Below are 19,602 nucleotides of genomic sequence, written 5' to 3'. Positions count from 1 at the left end.
ATTTTTTCTCTACTTTTTAAACCTAAAAAAATATAAAATAAGTTTTTTTTTCCAAGTTAACCGACTTCATAATACGCAGATACTCGTACGTGTGGGGTTTTGAAGTCAAATAGGTAGTGTTTTCTATGTTTGACTAACCGACGTCCTGCGATTGCACTCGTGTAGTTTTCGTTCTTGAGTATACAAGGATAAAATATAGCCTAAAACACTCACAAATAATACCCGGTTCACTGTTCACTGAAAAAAAATCGCTGAAAGTTAACGGCCTCCGTAGCGCAGTGGAAGAATCATTATCAACCCATATTTGGCTCACTGCTAAGCTCGAGTCTCCTCTCTGAATGAGAGGGGTCAAGCCAATAGTCCACCACGCTGGCCCAATGCGGATTGGCAGGCTTCACACACGCAGAGAATTAAAAAAAAATCTCTGGTATGCATGTTTCCTCGCGATGTTTTTCCTTCTCCGTTTGAGACACTTGATATTTTTTAATTTCTTAAAATGCACACAACTGAAAATTTGGAGGTGCATGATTCGAACCCACGCCCTCCGGAATCGGAGGCAGAGGTCATATCCCCTGGGCTATCACGGCAGTGGAATGCGCGATGGATTTACTAGACGGAGGCCCTGGGTTCGATCCCCACTGGACCACTGGAGGTTTTCTGAATTGGTCCAGGTCTGGTGGGAGGCTTCGGCCGTGGCTAGTTACAGCCCTACCGGCAAAGACGTACCATCAAGCGATTTAGCGTTTCTACACGATGTCGTGTAGAAACCGAAAGAGGAGTGGATTTTTCATCCTCCTCTTAACAAGTTCCCGCTTCCATCTTAGAATGCATCATTACTTAACATCGGGAGAGATTGTAGTCAAGGGCTAACTTGTATCGAATAAAAAAAAAATGTCAGATTTATTGTCAATTTTTCAGTTACAATTGATAACAAATGAAGAGAGCCTATGTGGTTTCGGATCACAAGGCCCTGGGTTCGAATCCTGAGTCGGGCTTTTTGAGATACCGAGTACCTATTTCTTTCTTTTAAGTTAGTTCTTTTTAGTTCAGGTTCTCAGTTTGCCTTGGAGAGCACGTTATTCCGGTCACTATCATTAACATCTGAATGGTTGTTAAGGAATTTAACATTATCACTCTAAGCCCACCAACCCACATTGGAGCATCATGGTGGGTACATGATACATCCATTTATGTCGTTATGTGGCTACGCATTTCCGTAGTGTCGTCTGGTTCAAGTAATCAGCTGAAAATTAGTATTAGTATGTCCAATATTTGCTTGGTACATGCAGCATAATGCTAAGCTGGACCCTTTTTAACCCTCGACGCAAAAAGAGGAGTGTTATAAGTTTTACGTGTCTGTCTGTCTGTCATAGCTCCAGAACGGATGAAGCGTTTTCAATTTATTTTTTTGTGTTAAAGGACATTTATGTGCGAGTGTTCTTAGACATGTTTGATGAAAATCGGTTTAGCCGTTTTAAAGTTGTTGGGGGTGAAAGTGGGGAAGAATAACCGAATGTCTGCGAATATTCTCGAGTGGGGTCCCAAATGAAAGCGCTCTGAAAGATACTATTTATGACTTGATCGAGAGTGTAATTAATAATTTAACCTTTGGGGGTTTTTCTAAATTTTCAATTTCATGTTACAAAGGTGTGTCATATTTGGCACAACCTTGAATAAAGGTTGTGCCAAATATGACACAGTGGTGTTCTGATGCTTAAACTACTTTTGGTTTTGACTTGCCAAGTGGTCTGGGTGTTAAATGTGGCTCAATTTTTGAATGTTTTTTTTTCTTTCCATATCCCCTCTCCTATAAGGAGGGAGGCCTGGCCCTGTATTGCGTTAAAATAGGCTGAAACCTAAAGAAGGTAATTGTACTGTTTGAGACAGTGGCGCAATATGCCTTGAAAGGGGTCCGTATCAAAATTAGTTGGGGGTCCCAATAGACGAGTGGCAAATCCCGAATTTACAAGAATTTAGTGGAAAAAATATAATAGGGAGCAAAAAAATGTAAATCATTCGAGGCTTTTCTAGTAGTGGCTGTATTTCCCTTAAAAATAGTTTTAACGGAAGTTTAATAATATAAGCAGCTTTTTTTAAAAAAAACACCAGATTAAGTGAGATTGTGGATTACATTTTACTAATTTTTGCGTTCACACGTTCCCTGTAGTATGGAGGCCCTGTATTGATACGTCGGTAGCTACGCTTTGGCTTGAGATTTGACTCCGTCCTCGGTATTATTTGATCAAATACAATAAACAGATGAACAATTTGGCTGGTGAAAGGCTTCGGCCGTGGCTAGTTACCACCCTACCGGCAAAGACGTACCGCCAAGCGATTTAGCGTTCCAGTACGATGCCGTGTACAAACCGAAAGGGGTGTGGATTTTCATCCTCCTCCTAACAAGTTAGCCCGCTTCCATCTAAGACTACATCATCACTTACCATCAGGTGAGATTGTAGTAAAGGGCTAACTTGTAAAGAATAAAATAATAAAAAAAAAGAACAGAGCACTCGTTAACAAAATGACTCAATTATTAATCGACGCGGCAACGGGAGCGAGCCGTCAGCCGGCTCCGAGAAGCGAGAATAGAGATTTATTTGCATAATTGACCGCCTCCGGCAAGACGATCGTTGACAATCGGTTCCCAGAAACCTACTCGTAACTTATAAATGCGAATGTGAGTTTGTTTGTTATGCTTTCACGCCTAAACCATTAGATCGATTTTAAACATTCTTACACAAACGGAACACTACATTATCTGCCAGTAACAAAGGCGATGACGTTGACGGGTATATGTACGAGTATGTACATATAATATACCTATCTATATCTGTGTGCCTTAATGCGAAGAGCCGATGGACCTCCTAAGCATGGAATGGCGCAAACCAGAAAGAGTAGTGTTAGTAACCCCCACCCCCACAAGATATCAAGCAGGTTGCAGGTAGTCAGTGGATGGATATAAAAGTCCAATATTTCATAGCCTTACCCAGGATAATATAATATTACCAGCGGATCCGGGCAAGCTTCGCTTTGACTTTTGTGGACTTCTTCCTTACTCCTACACCTACCCTTCCCTACTCCCAGTCCCACCTTACCCCTGCCCGGATTCTACCCCTACCCTACCCTTACCCTATATTTTTCTCAAATTCGTACGGTTTACGTACGCCACGTAAATAGGCTTTCCGCTGGACCTGGACTGGACTGGATGAGAAAGTTCGTTTATTTCAACGCTACGAGTTCCTATCTTATTCGTACTTGATGTTAAGTGACTATACCTATTACCAATGTTACTGTGGGTATATGTTGGAACAATACTAGCTGCTTTTCCGCGTCATATTACATTAGTGTAGTTTTTAGCTCATAATGAGTCAATCCTTCTTTATTTACTGTACTCTACCTACTTATGTATTTTGCGCGTGGTGCGTGCAATGACGTACCTACCGCCTAGCGATTTAGCGTTCCGGTAAGATGTCGTGTAGAAATCGAAAGAGATTTTCATGCTCTCTTCTTCTCTTTCTACGATCGCAAACGCTTCGAAAACTAGAAAAATGTATGGGAATGACAGATCTTGATCACGTGACCTGTCGATTGCAAATGTCATTCCTATTTCCCATACATTTTTCTAGTATTTGAAGCGTTTGCGATTGTAGAAAGAGAATCGACGTGCCACTTGGCTACAGGGCAGTACCCTGGGCGACATTTACGTGGCAGGTAGACAACCGCCCTTGCTCCTTTAACCTTCTGAGCGCGACGTTAGCGCCCTCGGAGGCATTGTCTCCTCAAAGTGAACCGGACGACCCCACGACTGTTCACCCCGCCGCCCGTCGCGCCGAGTTCACGTTTGATTACTTCTATATACTATTTATATTTTTTTGCTACTAAAGATTCTTTATAATATCTTGTGAGTTGAGTATATACCTTTACTTTGCATAATTTGAGTGCCATCTGCCAAGCCTTATTCAGTTATGCTAGCAACCCACCATTCTATAAGTCCACATGCAATGATGTAGCTACCAGCAGCGAAGAGTCCAAGCAAACCGATTTCCACCGGGTAACCTTTTAAAAATTTGTACATATTCGTTGTTGTAATTAATATAAACACACTAGTAGACGCCGCGCAGTTTCACCCGCGTGGTTTCCGTTTCTGTAGGAATACGGGGATAATATAGATAGCCTTCCTCGATAAATGGGCTATCTAACACTGAAAGAATTTTTCAAATTGGACTAGTAGTTCCTGAGATTAGCGCGTTCAAATAAACAAACTCTTCAGCTTTAAAATATTAATATAGATATGTATAAATATATTATGATAAAACGGTTTGTATCACGCTGAATATGAATTTCCGTTTCTTTGGGACGGCTTACCTTCATCTATATTCCACGCTTCGCCACTGGTAGCTGGTACCCAGGGGCTAGACGGTGCAGTGCCCCAGGGCAGCTCAGGGGGCCTCGAGTCCTTACCAGAAAATCTCAATCGGACTATTATCAAAACAAATAATACAGGGTGCAACCCGACTTTAATCATGGCAACTCTGTTGAGAGGACTTTCACGCACGCAAGCACACCTCCGACAATTATAGCCAAAGCCATACCGACTTTTGAAAATAGAAGATCTATTTATTTTAAGACTGGCAGACGCCCGCGAGAAAATCGATGTAACCTTTAAACCCCTATTTCATCCGCTTCCATTTATATTTTCGCATTTTTTATTTACAAGACATACTCCACTAATCATTTTCAAAAATATTACTCAAAACTGGAACGATTTATACTAAAAAAAACTTCAACCCCATTTTTAAGGGAATTTTGAAAATTCATGAATTATATTATTTTTAGTATTTTTCTGGTAGTAGGTACACATACCAGTTTTTACAATTAATGTAAATTGAAAAACAAAAGAACTTTCTGTACGAACTTTCAACCCTTATTTCTCGCCAATAGTCTTCTTCGTATTATGATCGCAAATCGCGCAAAGTTTCATTTAAATTCATTTAGTAGTTTCTAAGTGATGCGCGGTCAACAAAAACACGAACAGACAGACAGACAAAAAGTAAAAGAAAAATATTTTTGGTTTCAGTAATGCCCTCCAACAAAAAAAATCGATATCTTCAGTGTACCGAATTGGACCTGTTATAGTTTTATTATACGTTAGATATATAATTATAAGAAAGAAAACAAAAATCTATGCTTATCTAGTAGTCAGACTCTATTGACGTCAGTACTGCCTACGGACAAAATTAACGATTGTGCCCGAAAATATACTAATGATAAGATTGTATGACGTCGATATAGTCATAGAATGAGTTATTTATGGCTGTCTGTATTATTATTTATTTATTTTAATACTTTATTGCACACAAATAAGATACAAAAAAGAGAAGGAAAAAAAAGAATAGATAAGTAAGATGCGCAAAGGCGGTCTTATCGCTAAAAGCGATCTCCTCCAGACAACCTTAAATAAAATATTTAAAGAAAGGAAAGCGGATAGTGCAATATAACATACCTATAATAATTAAACTATTAAAATAATATACTAAATTAAATACAATTACATACTAAATATACATAAATAATAAAAAAAATAATATGAGTACACTTAAATACATAATAAATATATAAATATTATACATAATTATACATAATAAATAAACATAACTACTTAAATAATAATTATTATAGTATAGTAGATAAGTAGTACTTTTTAACACGATCTTTGAAGATGCTTAGAGACGCGGACTGTCTTATGTCACTCGGTAGCTCATTCCACAGGCTGACTGTTTTAACTGTAAATGATTTTTGATACTTCACTGAATGGCATACTGTATATTGTAAACGGTTTTCATCCCTGGCCCGTAAATTGCACTCAACATTTCTACCAACAAAGTTGAATCGTTCTTTCAAGTAAGGTGGCGTTCGAGGATTATATAAAACAGAATATAAGAGCGAAAGTGCGTGTAAGTTTCTACGGGATCGGATTGGCAGCCATTGTAATTGAGCACGATACTGAGACACGTGATCAAATTTACGTAGACCAAAGATGAACCGTATACACAAGTTTTGTAGCCTTTCCAATTTATTTAGCAAAGTCTCAGACAAGTCTAAATAGCAGACATCCGCGTAATCTAAAATTGGTAACAACAAAGTATTAGCTAACAAAAGTTTAGTTTTAATTGGTAAAAAGTTTTTCCATCGTCTAAGACATCCGACAGCTGAAAAAATTTTGCGACTAACTTCTGTTACTTGCGGTACCCAAGACATGTTGTTATCTATAATTAAACCTAAATTTCTGACTGTACTGCTAAAAGGTATTGTTGCACCATCAATTGAAACTGCTGGTAACGTATCAAAGGATATAGAAGAAAAGAAATAAGAAGAACCTATAATAGCCACTTGAGACTTACTTGCATTCACTTGAACCCCAAATGACCGACACCAAGCGCTAACTTTATTTAACTCAGTATTCAGAACATTTATAGAATTATGTAGATCATCCATAGGAACAGATAAATACACTTGTAAGTCATCAGCGTACAGATGATGAGATGATGATAAGACTGATGTAACAGAATTTATGTAGACGGAAAATAGAAGAGGAGAAAGAATACCACCTTGAGGCACGCCAGAATTAAGATTAATAAACGAAGATAGCCTATTATCTAAACGCACACATTGTTGACGATTATATAAATAAGTTTGAAACCAATTGACCACAAATTGAGACATACCACAAATTCTCAATAAAGTTAAAAGTAAATCAAAGTCTACGGTGTTAAATGCGTTGTTAAAACCTAAAAGTGCAATAATGGTAAGGAATTTTTTATCAATAGCTAAGCGAATATCATCACAGACTTTAACTAAGGCTGTAGTTGTGCTATGCCCATACCGAAAACCTGATTGAACGGGGCTTAAAATATCATGTCTAATTAAATAAAGACTAAGTTGTTCATGTACAATACGCTCAAGAACTTTTGAAAGAAAAGGTAAGATAGAAATAGGACGATAATTAGAAGGAGTTAAAGGTTTATTGATTTTAGGAATAGGAACCACATAGGCTTTACACCATGAGCAGAGAAATGTAGCAGAAGAAAGCGAGAAATTTAGTATATGACACAAAACTGGCAGAATACAGTCAAGCGAAGTAATTATCATTTTTCTACTAATGCCATCACTGCCAATTGCATCTGAGTTGATGGCAAAGATATGTTTTTTCACCTCCTCCGCAGTAGCAAGAGTGAACTCAAACTCAGGACCACCATGCGTAGGCAAAGACCTCAGGTGATCTTCTGTACGTACTGGTAAACATGAAACTGAAGAATAAGTAGCTATAGTGAATAGAATATAAGAAATAAGAGTTATTAAGAAGATTTTGCTATTATTATTCATCATTGAGCCGTGATAGCCCAGTTGATATGACCTCTGCCTCCGATTTCGGAGGGTATGGCTCCGAATCCGGTCCAGGGCGTGCACCTCCAACTTTTCAGTTGTGTGCATTTTAAGAAATTAAAATATCACAAGTCTCAAACGGTGAAGGAAAACATTGCGAGGATACCTGCATACCAGAGAATTTTCATAACTCTCAGCGTGTGTGAAGTCTGCCAATCCGCATTGAGCCAGCGTGGTGGACAATTGGAATAACCCCTATCACTCTGAGAGGAGACTCGAGCTCTGCAGTGAGCCGAATATGAGTTGATACCGATTCATCATTATTCGGCATATTGCACAATATGTCCAGGTCTGGCTGATGGGAGGCTTCGGTCGTGGCTAGTTACCACCTTACCGGCAGAGACCTACCGCTAAGTGATTTAGCGGTAGGTCTCTGTCATCCGGTACGATGTCGTGTAGACACCGAAAGGGGTGTGGATTTTCAGCCTCCTCTTAACAAGTTAGCCCGCTTTCATTTTAGATTGCATTATCACTTAGCATCGGGTAAGTGGTACTCAAGGGCTAACTTGTTAAGAATAAAAAAAAACTTTCCAATTCTACCTGCTACCGAGAATTGTGGAAGGATTTGGACCTAGGAATTCATTTTTCAAAGCCACAATGACTAGCCACTAGACGAACCCAGGCAGAACCTAGGTATATAGTTTATCGTACTTATTGGTAATTTTATAACTATGGTCCAGTACTTTATGCCTACCTATTCGACCATAAAGCGAGACGGCGTAGTTTTTACTGGACACGCTTAGCGAAAAAACTTACACGTGCAATTAAAATGCGGAAGAAGAAATAATTAAAATGTTAGTGGGAATAAAAATGATTTTAAATATCTACCTGCCTACACACTAACAGGCGAAAGTTTGTGTGTCTGTGTGTATGTTTGTTCCTCCTTTACGCTGCGGCTACTTAAGTGATTTGGTTATTAACACATACGCACATAGGCACTTTTCATCCCAGAAAAATCTATGCTTCCCGTGGGATTTGTGAAACACTGAATTCCACGCGGACGAAATTGCGGGCGTTTGCTAGTGATATAATCTAGGTATGAAAAATGATAATTAAGATATTTAATAGGTATAAAAAGCTTTCTTTAACCCATCCTTAATCAAGTGAAGAGTCAACCTTTTTTGTTACAGGTAACAAACCCGTTACTGAATGGTCGACTACACACAGATCGGTAATGAGATGAAAACGTATCGCGTGCGTTATGGAGCGTAGAGAATATGGATTAAGAGCTAGGGCACACGATGCGTTGCGGCGCCGCATCGCAAAGATTTGACCGTATCAGCGGACACACGAGCGGTGCGGCGCCGCAACGTTGTTATGTCGTAGTAGCATTGGACAGTCTGTAAATCCTTGTGAAGTTGTGACGCATAAACAACTGAGCGGTGCCGCTCCGACGTCGCAAAACATTCACCCCTCACCGCCTCGTCTCGGTGGTTAGATGTGGAGCGACAACGCTCGTCTTTCCTTATACGCACTGCAAAGATGTGGAATGCTCTCCCAGCTTCAGTTTTCCCCACCACCTACAATATGGGTATTTTCAAGTCAAGAGTGAATAGGCATCTTCTAGGCAAGCGCGTTCCACCATAGGCTGCATGATCGCTTACCATCAGGCATGATTTCAGCTAAGCGCTTGCTTATTAAAAAAAAAATATATCCAAATACTTCGGTTTAGTTCATTATCTGAATCATCAACATTTGCCTATTTTGAATGACCCTCTTATGGGCACATGCGTAATCTTTGCTATGATGTAATACATAGTTCATTTTATGAAGGTTTCCTGACCCTGTAGTAATTCTGAGAGGAGACTCGAGCTCGGCAGTGGGCCGAATATGGGTTGATGATAATGATATCTGGCGGTTTTCCTTTTTACATCGTGAGGATATGGTACTTGTAATTTAGACTAGTTTTGTCACAAAAAGCTCTACTACTAATGAAAGGTGTAATAAAGTTAAATAAGGAATGTAGGTTTGTAATTTCAATGTTGCATGTCAACGGCGTAGCTAGGGACTAGGCAGTGCAATGGCCCAGGCCTCTCAAGCTCAGGGGGCCCTCGAATCCTGACCAAAAATTTGCGATCAAACTGACCTTAGAAGGAATTTTGAAAAAGAAAAAGAGCTGATGAATATTTTTACTTGACAAAACCTAACCAGTTAAGACGTTAGTGTGATCTATTTTGTTTATTTGCACCTAGCTACGTCACTGCATGTCTGTCGAATTTTTACCGGATATGTTTTGAAGATTGTGCTCAACGTACTCCACGATCTCGATCCAGCTTCTCCCTTCTAGCGCAGAACAGCAAGACGAACAGCAAGTTCCCTACGTCGTCGACATCCAGACGAACGAACGGATGAAGTGCTAAAGTGTGGAACGATCCGCCGTCTGTTTCCTGCCACCTATAATCTAAACACCTTCCAGGCAAGAGTGAATAGGCATTTTCAGGACAAGCGCGTTCAATCCCAGACCTCATCATTGCTTTTCATCAAGCATGATTGTAGTTAAATGTATTATAGGACTCTAAAGGTGATAACAAATATAAGAAAACTAATGTCGAACAAAGGTTATGATTCACAACACTTGTCAGGACAACTTAATTAACAAATCAAACTGTAACCAAAATAAGACCCTAGAATGGCAGAGAGAGACCTTGAGTGGAGTCACGTACTTGTGAACGATGTGTGTAGGGTTAAAGGATCCTTTGACTGATATCAAACACTCCCCTTTTCCACTCAAGTCACTCTCCACGCCTATCCCAAGTAACCCATAAAGAATTACACAACAAGAGATGTGGACGGCTCGAACGCCACGAGTACACTGAAGCCAACACGAGATCGAGCGACGTCATATCCGTCACAGACTACTATTTCCAACACTAAACGGCGATAACATTCGGCCATCCTGGTGGCGCATCCGTCCCTGGATCGCGTCCGTCCCTGATGCAGTTCCGTTTACACTGACAACTTGAGCGTGTACAAACCACTATTGAAAGTCGTGTATGACTCATTTTAAATCGAATGAGTGTGTATGGGCCTTGTGTATCTAGGGTTATGTATAGTTCAAGTCACCATTGTATGTAAGGTCGTGTATGACTAATTTTTATCGAAAAATGACAGTAGGGTTACTTAATCCGGTAACCAAAATTCACAAATTTCAAACAGTTATAAGTTGCAATTATTAACACAAAATCTATACGGCATAATTTCGCGTCTTGTCATAATATTAAAACGCAAATTTCATTGAGAACACCGTGAAACACAATTTCTAAACAATTTCTGTCAATACCGTCAATACTAAAGTTATACCGTCAATACTTAAAATTTGGAATCACGATTCACACACTATTGATATTCGAATTTAACTTTACCGTAATGTAAAACTCATCGGTGTATTTTACTCACTAATTTGTTACCCTCTTTTTATGAAAAATGATCTCTCATACCAGATTTAACAATTAAATGAAAAACGATTGGCCTGATTTAGGGTAGTTTAAAACTTCGTTGTTATCTTTGTTTACTTTGTGGGCACAAGTTCTTTATCCCACTTCTGATATTATAGGACTCAAAGGGTGATAACAAATATAAGAAAACTAATGTCGAACAAAGGTTATGATTCACAACACTTGTCAGGACAACTTAATTAACAAATCAAACTGTAACCAAAATAAGACCCTAGAATGGCAGAGAGAGACCTTGAGTGGAGTCACGTACTTGTGAACGATGTGTGTAGGGTTAAAGGATCCTTTGACTGATATCAAACACTCCCCTTTTCCACTCAAGTCACTCTCCACGCCTATCCCAAGTAACCCATAAAGAATTACACAACAAGAGATGTGGACGGCTCGAACGCCACGAGTACACTGAAGCCAACACGAGATCGAGCGACGTCATATCCGTCACAGACTACTATTTCCAACACTAAACGGCGATAACAAATGCTAGTCTATTGTCCATAACAAAACACTGATTTTCACACGGACGATATCGCGGCCGTCCGTTATCATTATAAATGCTTAAAGTAAGTTTTACTTTTCAAGATATTCTAATAATTTTGTAGGTAGGTATAGGGTATACGTACCAATCAACGAATAGCAATAGAGTTAATGTATGCGTCTCGGGAAACTCGATAGAAGTGATAAGTTAAACCTGCTGCTGTATGCGTGAGAGAAAGGGAAACATAAGAGGCGCCGTAACGCGTTACGTTATAAAGTTATCACTTCAAAAGGGACGAAAGTTTACACTGATCTTGCGGATGGAGTTGCAGGCGTCAACTAGTACAAAATAAATAACCGTGCAATTACATCAAACATTTGCAAAGTAGAAGCAAACCGAGCAATAAATGCCGGCCTCAATTCAATAACGAGTCGATAATTGATTTTTTCCCACCTTTAACGAGAAATATCCGGTTGCCCCGCTAGCGGGACTGTCGCATTATGTCAGTTACGTGACATCTACGTACTTAAATAAATTCATTTCATAATTCAACGGTTTAAGAGTTCTAAAGCCAGAGCGGAGTCATTTGTTAAAACGTGTAAGTTTGTTAGCCCATGCTCCGCAGCCAAGTCACAGAATTATGGTATTCGATCCCGGAATTTCGGTAGACACCATTATTTATATATATCTATGAGAGACAGAAAACAACACCCACTAGAAAACACCTTTTCTTAGAAAACGCAAAGTTAATAAAGGTATTACTATTTTTACATTAACATTAACATTCGCCATAACTACTATAAAAAAGGTAAGGTAAGACGTTGAAATGGCTATGTCAAGTGCCTAGTTTACAAAATACTACAAAAACTTTTTTGTAAATCTTTGTTGTCTGTCTGTCAGTTTGTCCAGGCTAATTTCTGGCTGAACCGATTTTAACATTGAAGTTAATTTTTATCACGGAAAAATCCACGGCAAAGTTGACAAACTTTACTTTGGTTCTTCTGCAGATCTTCTCATTTCTGATTCGATCACACGGAGTAATTCCAAGCTCATTCCATCGTCCGTTGTGTGACTCTGAGCCTTCTGATTTTATGGTTTCTGATATAAATAGAAATAAATAAATGAAGAATATTGATTTATAGATTTTAAACGAGAGCCGTGGTAGCCCAGTGGATATGACCTCTGCCTCCGATTGCGGAGGGTGTGGGTTCAAATCCGGTCCGGGGCATACACCTCCAACTTTTCAGTTGTGTGCATTTTAAGAAATTCAATATCACTTGTCTCAAACGGTGAAGGAAAACATCGTGAGGAAACCTGCACACCAGAGAAATTCTTAATTCTCTGCGTGTGTGAAGTCTGCCAATCCGCATTGGGCCAGCGTGGTGGACTATTGGCCTAACCCCTCTCATTCTAAGAGGAGACTCGAGCTCAGCAGTGAGCCGTATATGGGTTGATAATGATGATGATGATGATGAAATTTTTCTTTATGCTATAACTGTATTACAGAATTTATGATAAATCAAACCAATCGTTATATTTATAAAAACTTCTATTATATCTTTTAAAATGTACTCACAATAATAATAATTTACAAGACTTTATTAAATAAAAATAATAATAATAATAAGTACAAAATAAAATACACAATTCCCTATTAAAATTCAATTTCTATTTAATTAACGCAACAGTATATTTACAACTTTTCATTTATTTTTATCTAGTTTTGTTTCCTTATAAGTAATACTATCATGCTTTTTTTTAGAATTATCTATCGATTCATAACTAACGCAACTTTTAAAACAAATTTTGTATCAATATTTTCAGTTTCCATTTTTATTTAAAAACATAAAATTTAAACGGAATAATTTCACAAAATTGATTTTACATAAAGTCTAAATATTTGTTTTTACTTAATATACTTGTCATCAAATGATGTCATCATTTTTTTGATGAGAAGTATATTATATTACCAGCTATAAAATGGATACACACTTATAACCAGCTTCTATATTAGGTTAGCTTGTAAAAGGTGTAAACCAAACTGTAACCGTGTTAAGCAACTTTGACCCAGGCTAGTAACTGGATGGGTGGTCTTTATGCAAAATCAGGATCTGTAGCCATGTGGCACGCCGATTCTCTTTCTATAAACGCTAACGCTTTCAAACGCTAAAGCTTGATATACCTACTCTTATATTTGATTGGAAAATTATCTACTACCCTCAATGTAATAAATTAAATTTATCAGCAGCCGGATATTTTCCAGTTCAGATAACTGGAACAATTTTTAAACTACCCACTATTTTTTATTTGAAATGTAATTACTTTAATTAATACATGTTCATATTACATTATAATTATGAAATAAAACATAATATGTTATTAAACAATAAACATATTTTACAGTGAACCGCTCACATACAATTAATGACATTTTCAACATATTTACAACTATTTCATGGAATTACTGTATGTATATTTACAATAATATATTACTTATATAATATATACTAATTAATAATAATATTTTTAATACAATGCACAAATCGAAAAATAATGACTTTAATTTCAAATAATTAAATTTCCATATTAGAGCAAAGATAACAAACAAAGTTGTACAAATTAATTCATTTTACATACATAATTCATAATAAGATAGATTCGTAATGTGACCGAATACTATCTACTATATACTATACTATACCTATCTATATATAATAATAATAATAGTTAAATTAGCGCCGCATTAATTAAAACGGCTGTACCGTAGACGGAGAAGTGAATAGACGGATATGTCGCATTCCCTCAAAAAAGAGTACTTACGTCTTCTGCGTGGACTTTTTACCTGAGATTAGATATTCGATGTTATGATGCGTGTCGGTTAGACGGTCTAAAATAATTATAAGTTCAAGCAAGTGAAAACATGGTTCAGTATAGTGTTGATACGTCAAAATCGTTCATATTTAGACTTAGAACGTCACGCCCATCAGCTGGCCTATTCACTTATTTAGAATTTATTATCAATCTATTAAAATAAACATCAAATCAAGTGACAAAATTTCATTTACCTACTGTATGACCTACACCACTATGCACAGAATGACATTTTTACATAGAATCTCAATTACGTATATGTCAACTAGCGTACGTAAAAGATAATGAATAAGCCTGCAGTTGTCTATTAGCTTCTCTATCTACGGGATTGTAATAAGTACACGTTGTTTTGTTTTTTTTTTAATTACAATGTAAAATGAATGACAGAACTGTCACCATTAACGCGTTACATATTTTTTTTAATACTAATAAATATTTACAGCTTCTTGACCCTAAACAAATATTTACAGCTTCTTGACCTTAAACAAATATTTACAGTTTTTTGACCGTCAACAGATATTTATAATGTTTAATTATAATATTTTACAATGAATAATTTCATTATTTTAATAATTACTCAAATATTTATTCAATCTTTATTTCATTTATTAATATTGATTACCTTACCGGTAATAAAATCTCTACCAATAGACGAACTTGACGTTTCAAAAATAAGAAATAAATTAATTTTAATTGATTTAAATTCCAGTAAGGTTTCAGAAGTGGGATTTTTCTATCACTATTCTCTCTCTGTTTATTCCAAAGCAAAAACTTAAATATATTTTACATTTATATTCAATACATAGTTATTTACATTACAGAGGAATTTCAATTGACAATGCAGTGTACGGCATTGTGTACCGGAACGTTTGATCACTTAGAGACACCGATTTACCGGTATACTGGTAACTAAATCTATACAGGATGCTCGGGAGAATTTTCCATAACTTCCATGACGTAAGCGGCGGCGCCTAAGCGTCGCGCAGAAATCAAGGAGAAGCATTTTAAGATCTATTTACAAAACAAAAATTATTGACTCCGAAAATATTCATTTTCGAACACATGTTCCTTGTAAATTTTGAATATTTTTTTATTAAAGAATATAACCCTAGAGTAATGTGAAATACTCCCGAGCATCCTGTATAAATTTTTATATTTAATTACCCTAAACTAAAAATTACCTTACAATAACTTAGATCATCGAAATGGGAAAATATTCTTATTCATATACATAATTACCATTAATATACTTGAAAATCTAAGTCTTATACAACACAACACTAGTTTCTTTGTTCTTAGTGCTTACAACTTAACTAGATTACTAAATTACTATAATAATACAATACAAGAGTTCTCGAGAGTTAATGACTTAAAGAGGCTAACACTACATTTCTAGCACCTTCTAGAAATATATAAGAAAGTGTGAAACTGTTTTTTTCAAATACATTTAACTTTCTTTTGTTATGTAACCCGAATGTACGTTTTTCCTCAAACGGGCGAATTGGTCGCTGCATTTTAAAAAACGTAAAACAATGACACAACACAACACAGACACATTTTCAGATCTATTTACAAAAGATATATTATTTACTCCGAAAACATTCATTTTAGAACGCATGTTCCTTGAATATTTTGAATTAATTTTTGTTAAAGAACACAACCCTAGAGTTATGGAAAATACTCCCGAGCACCCTGTATAAGTACTCGCAAAAATAGGTAATCTTCCTACCATTATTTATATGATAATAAACTTCCACAAGTCACAGTAGGAGTTCGAGCGACGCACGCACGTGACGTCACAGCGTACGATGTGCGAGCCTGGCGTACTTGGAATTGTCTCTATTTGTCATATAATTGATCGTAAAACTAAGCAATTATTTAGCCACTATTATTTACATTTATCATATTATTTACATAGTTACTGTATCATTTCAACAACAGAGTCACAATTATGGTAGGCGTCCACATATCCACATCGTACGTATCAAACGGATTATTAATTTTACGATACATTCGTGCGATCCGTACGATGCGGATCAGTGGACGCACTTGTACAAAGAATACTACGATCTGTTTGATGCGATGCGTCCGATACTACCGATGCCGATATGTGGTTATCTACCATAAACGCCACGTAACGTCATAGACGTGCAAGTCGGTCCATTTGCGTGTGATCGTTTGGTGCATCTCTAACTCTATTTAAGTATTCGTAGAGTTAGATAATTTACCTACATATCATATGTATATATCCTATTATTATGATAGTCGCTTTTTCGCTTATTCGCTATTTGTCATATAATTATTTATTATTTACAATTATTTACATGTACTCGTATCAACACCAGCACAACAGTCATAGTGAGCGTCCATCCGGCGCACACACGTGTCGTCGTGCGTATGTCTCTAACATTTCTCTATTTGCCATTTTATTAATTATTACCTACTAATATTTATATATATACTATTATTTACATATAGCAACACCGGCACAACAGTCACCGTGAGCGTCCGTCTGGCGCTCGCACGTGGTTATGCGTACGTGTTTCTTTCATTTCTCTATTTGTCATATAATTAATGAATACCTACTAATATTGACATTTATGAACATCTGCACAACAGTCACTGAGCGTCCGCCCGGCGCACGCACGTGACGTCACAGCACCGACTCCTTGGAAGTACGAGTCAGTCGTACGTACGTCTCTGATATTTCCCTATTTGTCATATAATTAATTATTACCCACTAATATTTACATATATACTATTAAGAATTATTTACAAGTATCAATACTTGCACAATAGTCACAGTGAGCATCCGTCCGGCGCACGCACGTGTCGTCACAGGTCCGACTCCTTGGAAGTGGGAGTCGGTCGTGCGTACGTCTCTGTCATTTCCCTATTTGTCTTATAATTAATTATTATTTACTAATATTTACATGTAACAACACACCTGCACAACAGTCACAGTGAGCGTCCGTTTGGCGCACGCACGTGACGTCACAGCGCTGACTCCTTGGAAATGCGAGTCGGGCGTGCGTACGTCTCTATTTGTCACACAATTAATTAATATCTACTAATATGAACACCTGCATATGTAACAGTGAGCGTCCCCCCGGCGCACGCACGTGACGTCACAGCACCGACTCCTTGGAAGTTGGAGTCGGTCGTGCGTACGTCTCTGATATTTTCGTATTTGTCATATAATTAATTATTACCTACTAATATTTACATGTATCAACACCAGCACAACAGTCACATAGCGTCCGTCCGGCGCACGCACGTGACGTCACAGCGCCGACTCTTCGGAAAAGAGAGTCGGTCATACGTCTCTAACTATTAGTCATACAATCAATGAATAGCAACTAATGTGAACACCTGCACAAGTCACAGTGAGCGTCCCCCCGGCGCGCGCACGTGGCCGCAGCGCCCTAGAAGCGCTCGCCGGCGCCGGCGGGGCGCGCGGTGAACACGTTGAGCGGCGCGAGCGGCGGGCGGAGCGGGCGCGGGCGCGGCGCGCGGGCGGCGCGGGGGGCGCGGCGTCAGCGGGGCGCGCCGCCGCCGCCCCACCAGCGCAGGCACGCGGGGTCCACGCAGCGCGCGCGCGTGCAGCGCCGCGTCGCGTCCTCGAGCACCTCCTGGTGACCAAACAAACATGTGTCACTAGCGTGTCCAAACTGAGATGAACAAATGTGGCTAATAGGGATGATGACAGTTTTTTAAATCTATACCTACCGAAAGTAACTCTGTCTGTCCGTCTGTTACCTTTTCACGGCTAAACGGCTAAACCGATCAAGATAAGTTTTGGTATAATGGTAAATGAGACCTTGGAGCAAAACATAACTTTTGACCCTAAAATAAAAATAGAACGGGGTGAAATAGGGGTTGAAAGTTTGTATGAAAATCCTTAATTTTTAGAGTTACAGTTTTAAAAATATTTTCATAAATCATGAAAAAATACCAAATACAATGTTTCAAGAATTTTTAAAATTCAACCCCTAAAGTGGTGAAATATGGGTTGATAGTTTACATTGATTTCCACGCGGACGAAGTCGCGGGCGTCCGCTAGTTGTATATAAATTAAGAGTATGCTAATAGTAAAGCAATTTTAAAAGTAAAAGTAACAGGGTATCTGCGATCATTACTTTGGGAGTTACAGGGATTTAAAGGGTCAGATTTGCGGCACTGCCACGGATCTCTGAAAAACGCCCCATACAAAATGGTACGAACTAATGACGTCGTAGGCACTTTATGATCGTTAGATTTGATCGAAATTGAAGATCGTTCAAACAAAATTACTAATATCTTTGTTATTTGTGCGTTTATGTTTATAGTCCATTTATTAAAAAATGTCACACTTAATGTGATTTAAATCCACCGCGTATAACAAGGAGCCAAGGAGGCAGTCAAATATGGGCACGGAGGTTCCATAAAGAAATAAATGTATTAGGTACTTTCAAGTTATTCTGTAGTTATGTGTTGTGCTAACAAATAAATTCATTCTATATTGGATAGACATTTATTGGATAAGTTGTAGAGTCAACATCTCCTGAGGATGCTCCGGTTTCGGGGTGAAACGTACGTAGAGAGTATTTTGTCGGACCTGGGTGACGTTGTCGCATGGGTTCGTCGACTTTTCGCGGATGATAGCAAAATAAATAAATCATTTTATAAATTCATTATATTCTAATGTATGTAATAAAAAACACAGAAAAAAAAGAGCCGTGATAGCCCAGTGGATATGACCTCTGCCTCCGATTCCGAAGGCTGTGGGTTCGAATCCGATCCGGGGCATGCACCTCCAACTTTTCAGTTGTGTGCATTTTAAGAAATTAAATATCACGTGTCTCAATCGGTGAAGGAAAACATCGTGAGGAAACCTGCATACCAGAGAATTATCTTAATTCTCTGCGTGTGTGAAGTCTGCCAATCCGCATTGGGCCAGCGTGGTGGACTATTGGCCTAACCCCTCTCATTCTGAGAAAAGACTCGAGCTCAGCAGTGAGCCGAATATGGGTTGATGACGACGATGTAATAAAAACAGTAACCTGTTTCTTGAGCACTATGTGCTTGCCCTTCCAGTACTTCATGAGGCCGCGCTCTTGCAGTGTGGACACGATGTCGGAGGAGGCGATTGCTAGGTCGCTGCTGAGGTTGCGTATGCTCAACATGGGGCCGGGCGCCGAGCACAGCCTCTTGAGTAGAGCCTCCTTCCAGTACGAGCGGTAGGAGATCAGCCCCAAGTCCGAGAGAGGTGTCTCCGGGGAACCCACTTTGCCCTCCACTTTTGTGAGCAGGTAGCCTGGACAAAACGAATAAAGTGTTACCAGCAGAGGTACAGCGGTTTTCTCAGCTCGATCCCGTAGG

The 19,602-nt window shown here is 38.4% G+C and overlaps 1 protein-coding gene across 1 annotated transcript in view; it reads right to left on the bottom strand.

Annotated features, from left to right (window-relative positions):
* Positions 1-12,901: 12,901 nt before the first annotated feature.
* The window catches only part of LOC112058507 (histone acetyltransferase KAT7), a 48,836-nt gene continuing 42,135 nt past the window's right edge, over positions 12,902-19,602 (bottom strand). Inside the window, exons 13-14 of the mRNA XM_024099390.2 lie at positions 19,284-19,537; positions 12,902-17,873 (exon numbers count right to left, since the gene is read on the bottom strand). Of these exons, the coding sequence (XP_023955158.2) occupies positions 17,778-17,873; positions 19,284-19,537 (350 nt within the window). The 3' untranslated portion in view covers positions 12,902-17,777. The remainder of the gene's footprint in view (positions 17,874-19,283; positions 19,538-19,602) is intronic.

The sequence above is a fragment of the Bicyclus anynana genome, chromosome 9 (genome assembly GCF_947172395.1).
Source record: "Bicyclus anynana chromosome 9, ilBicAnyn1.1, whole genome shotgun sequence".
Lineage (NCBI taxonomy): Eukaryota > Metazoa > Arthropoda > Insecta > Lepidoptera > Nymphalidae > Bicyclus > Bicyclus anynana.
This window is presented reverse-complemented; position numbering and strand designations above follow the sequence as displayed.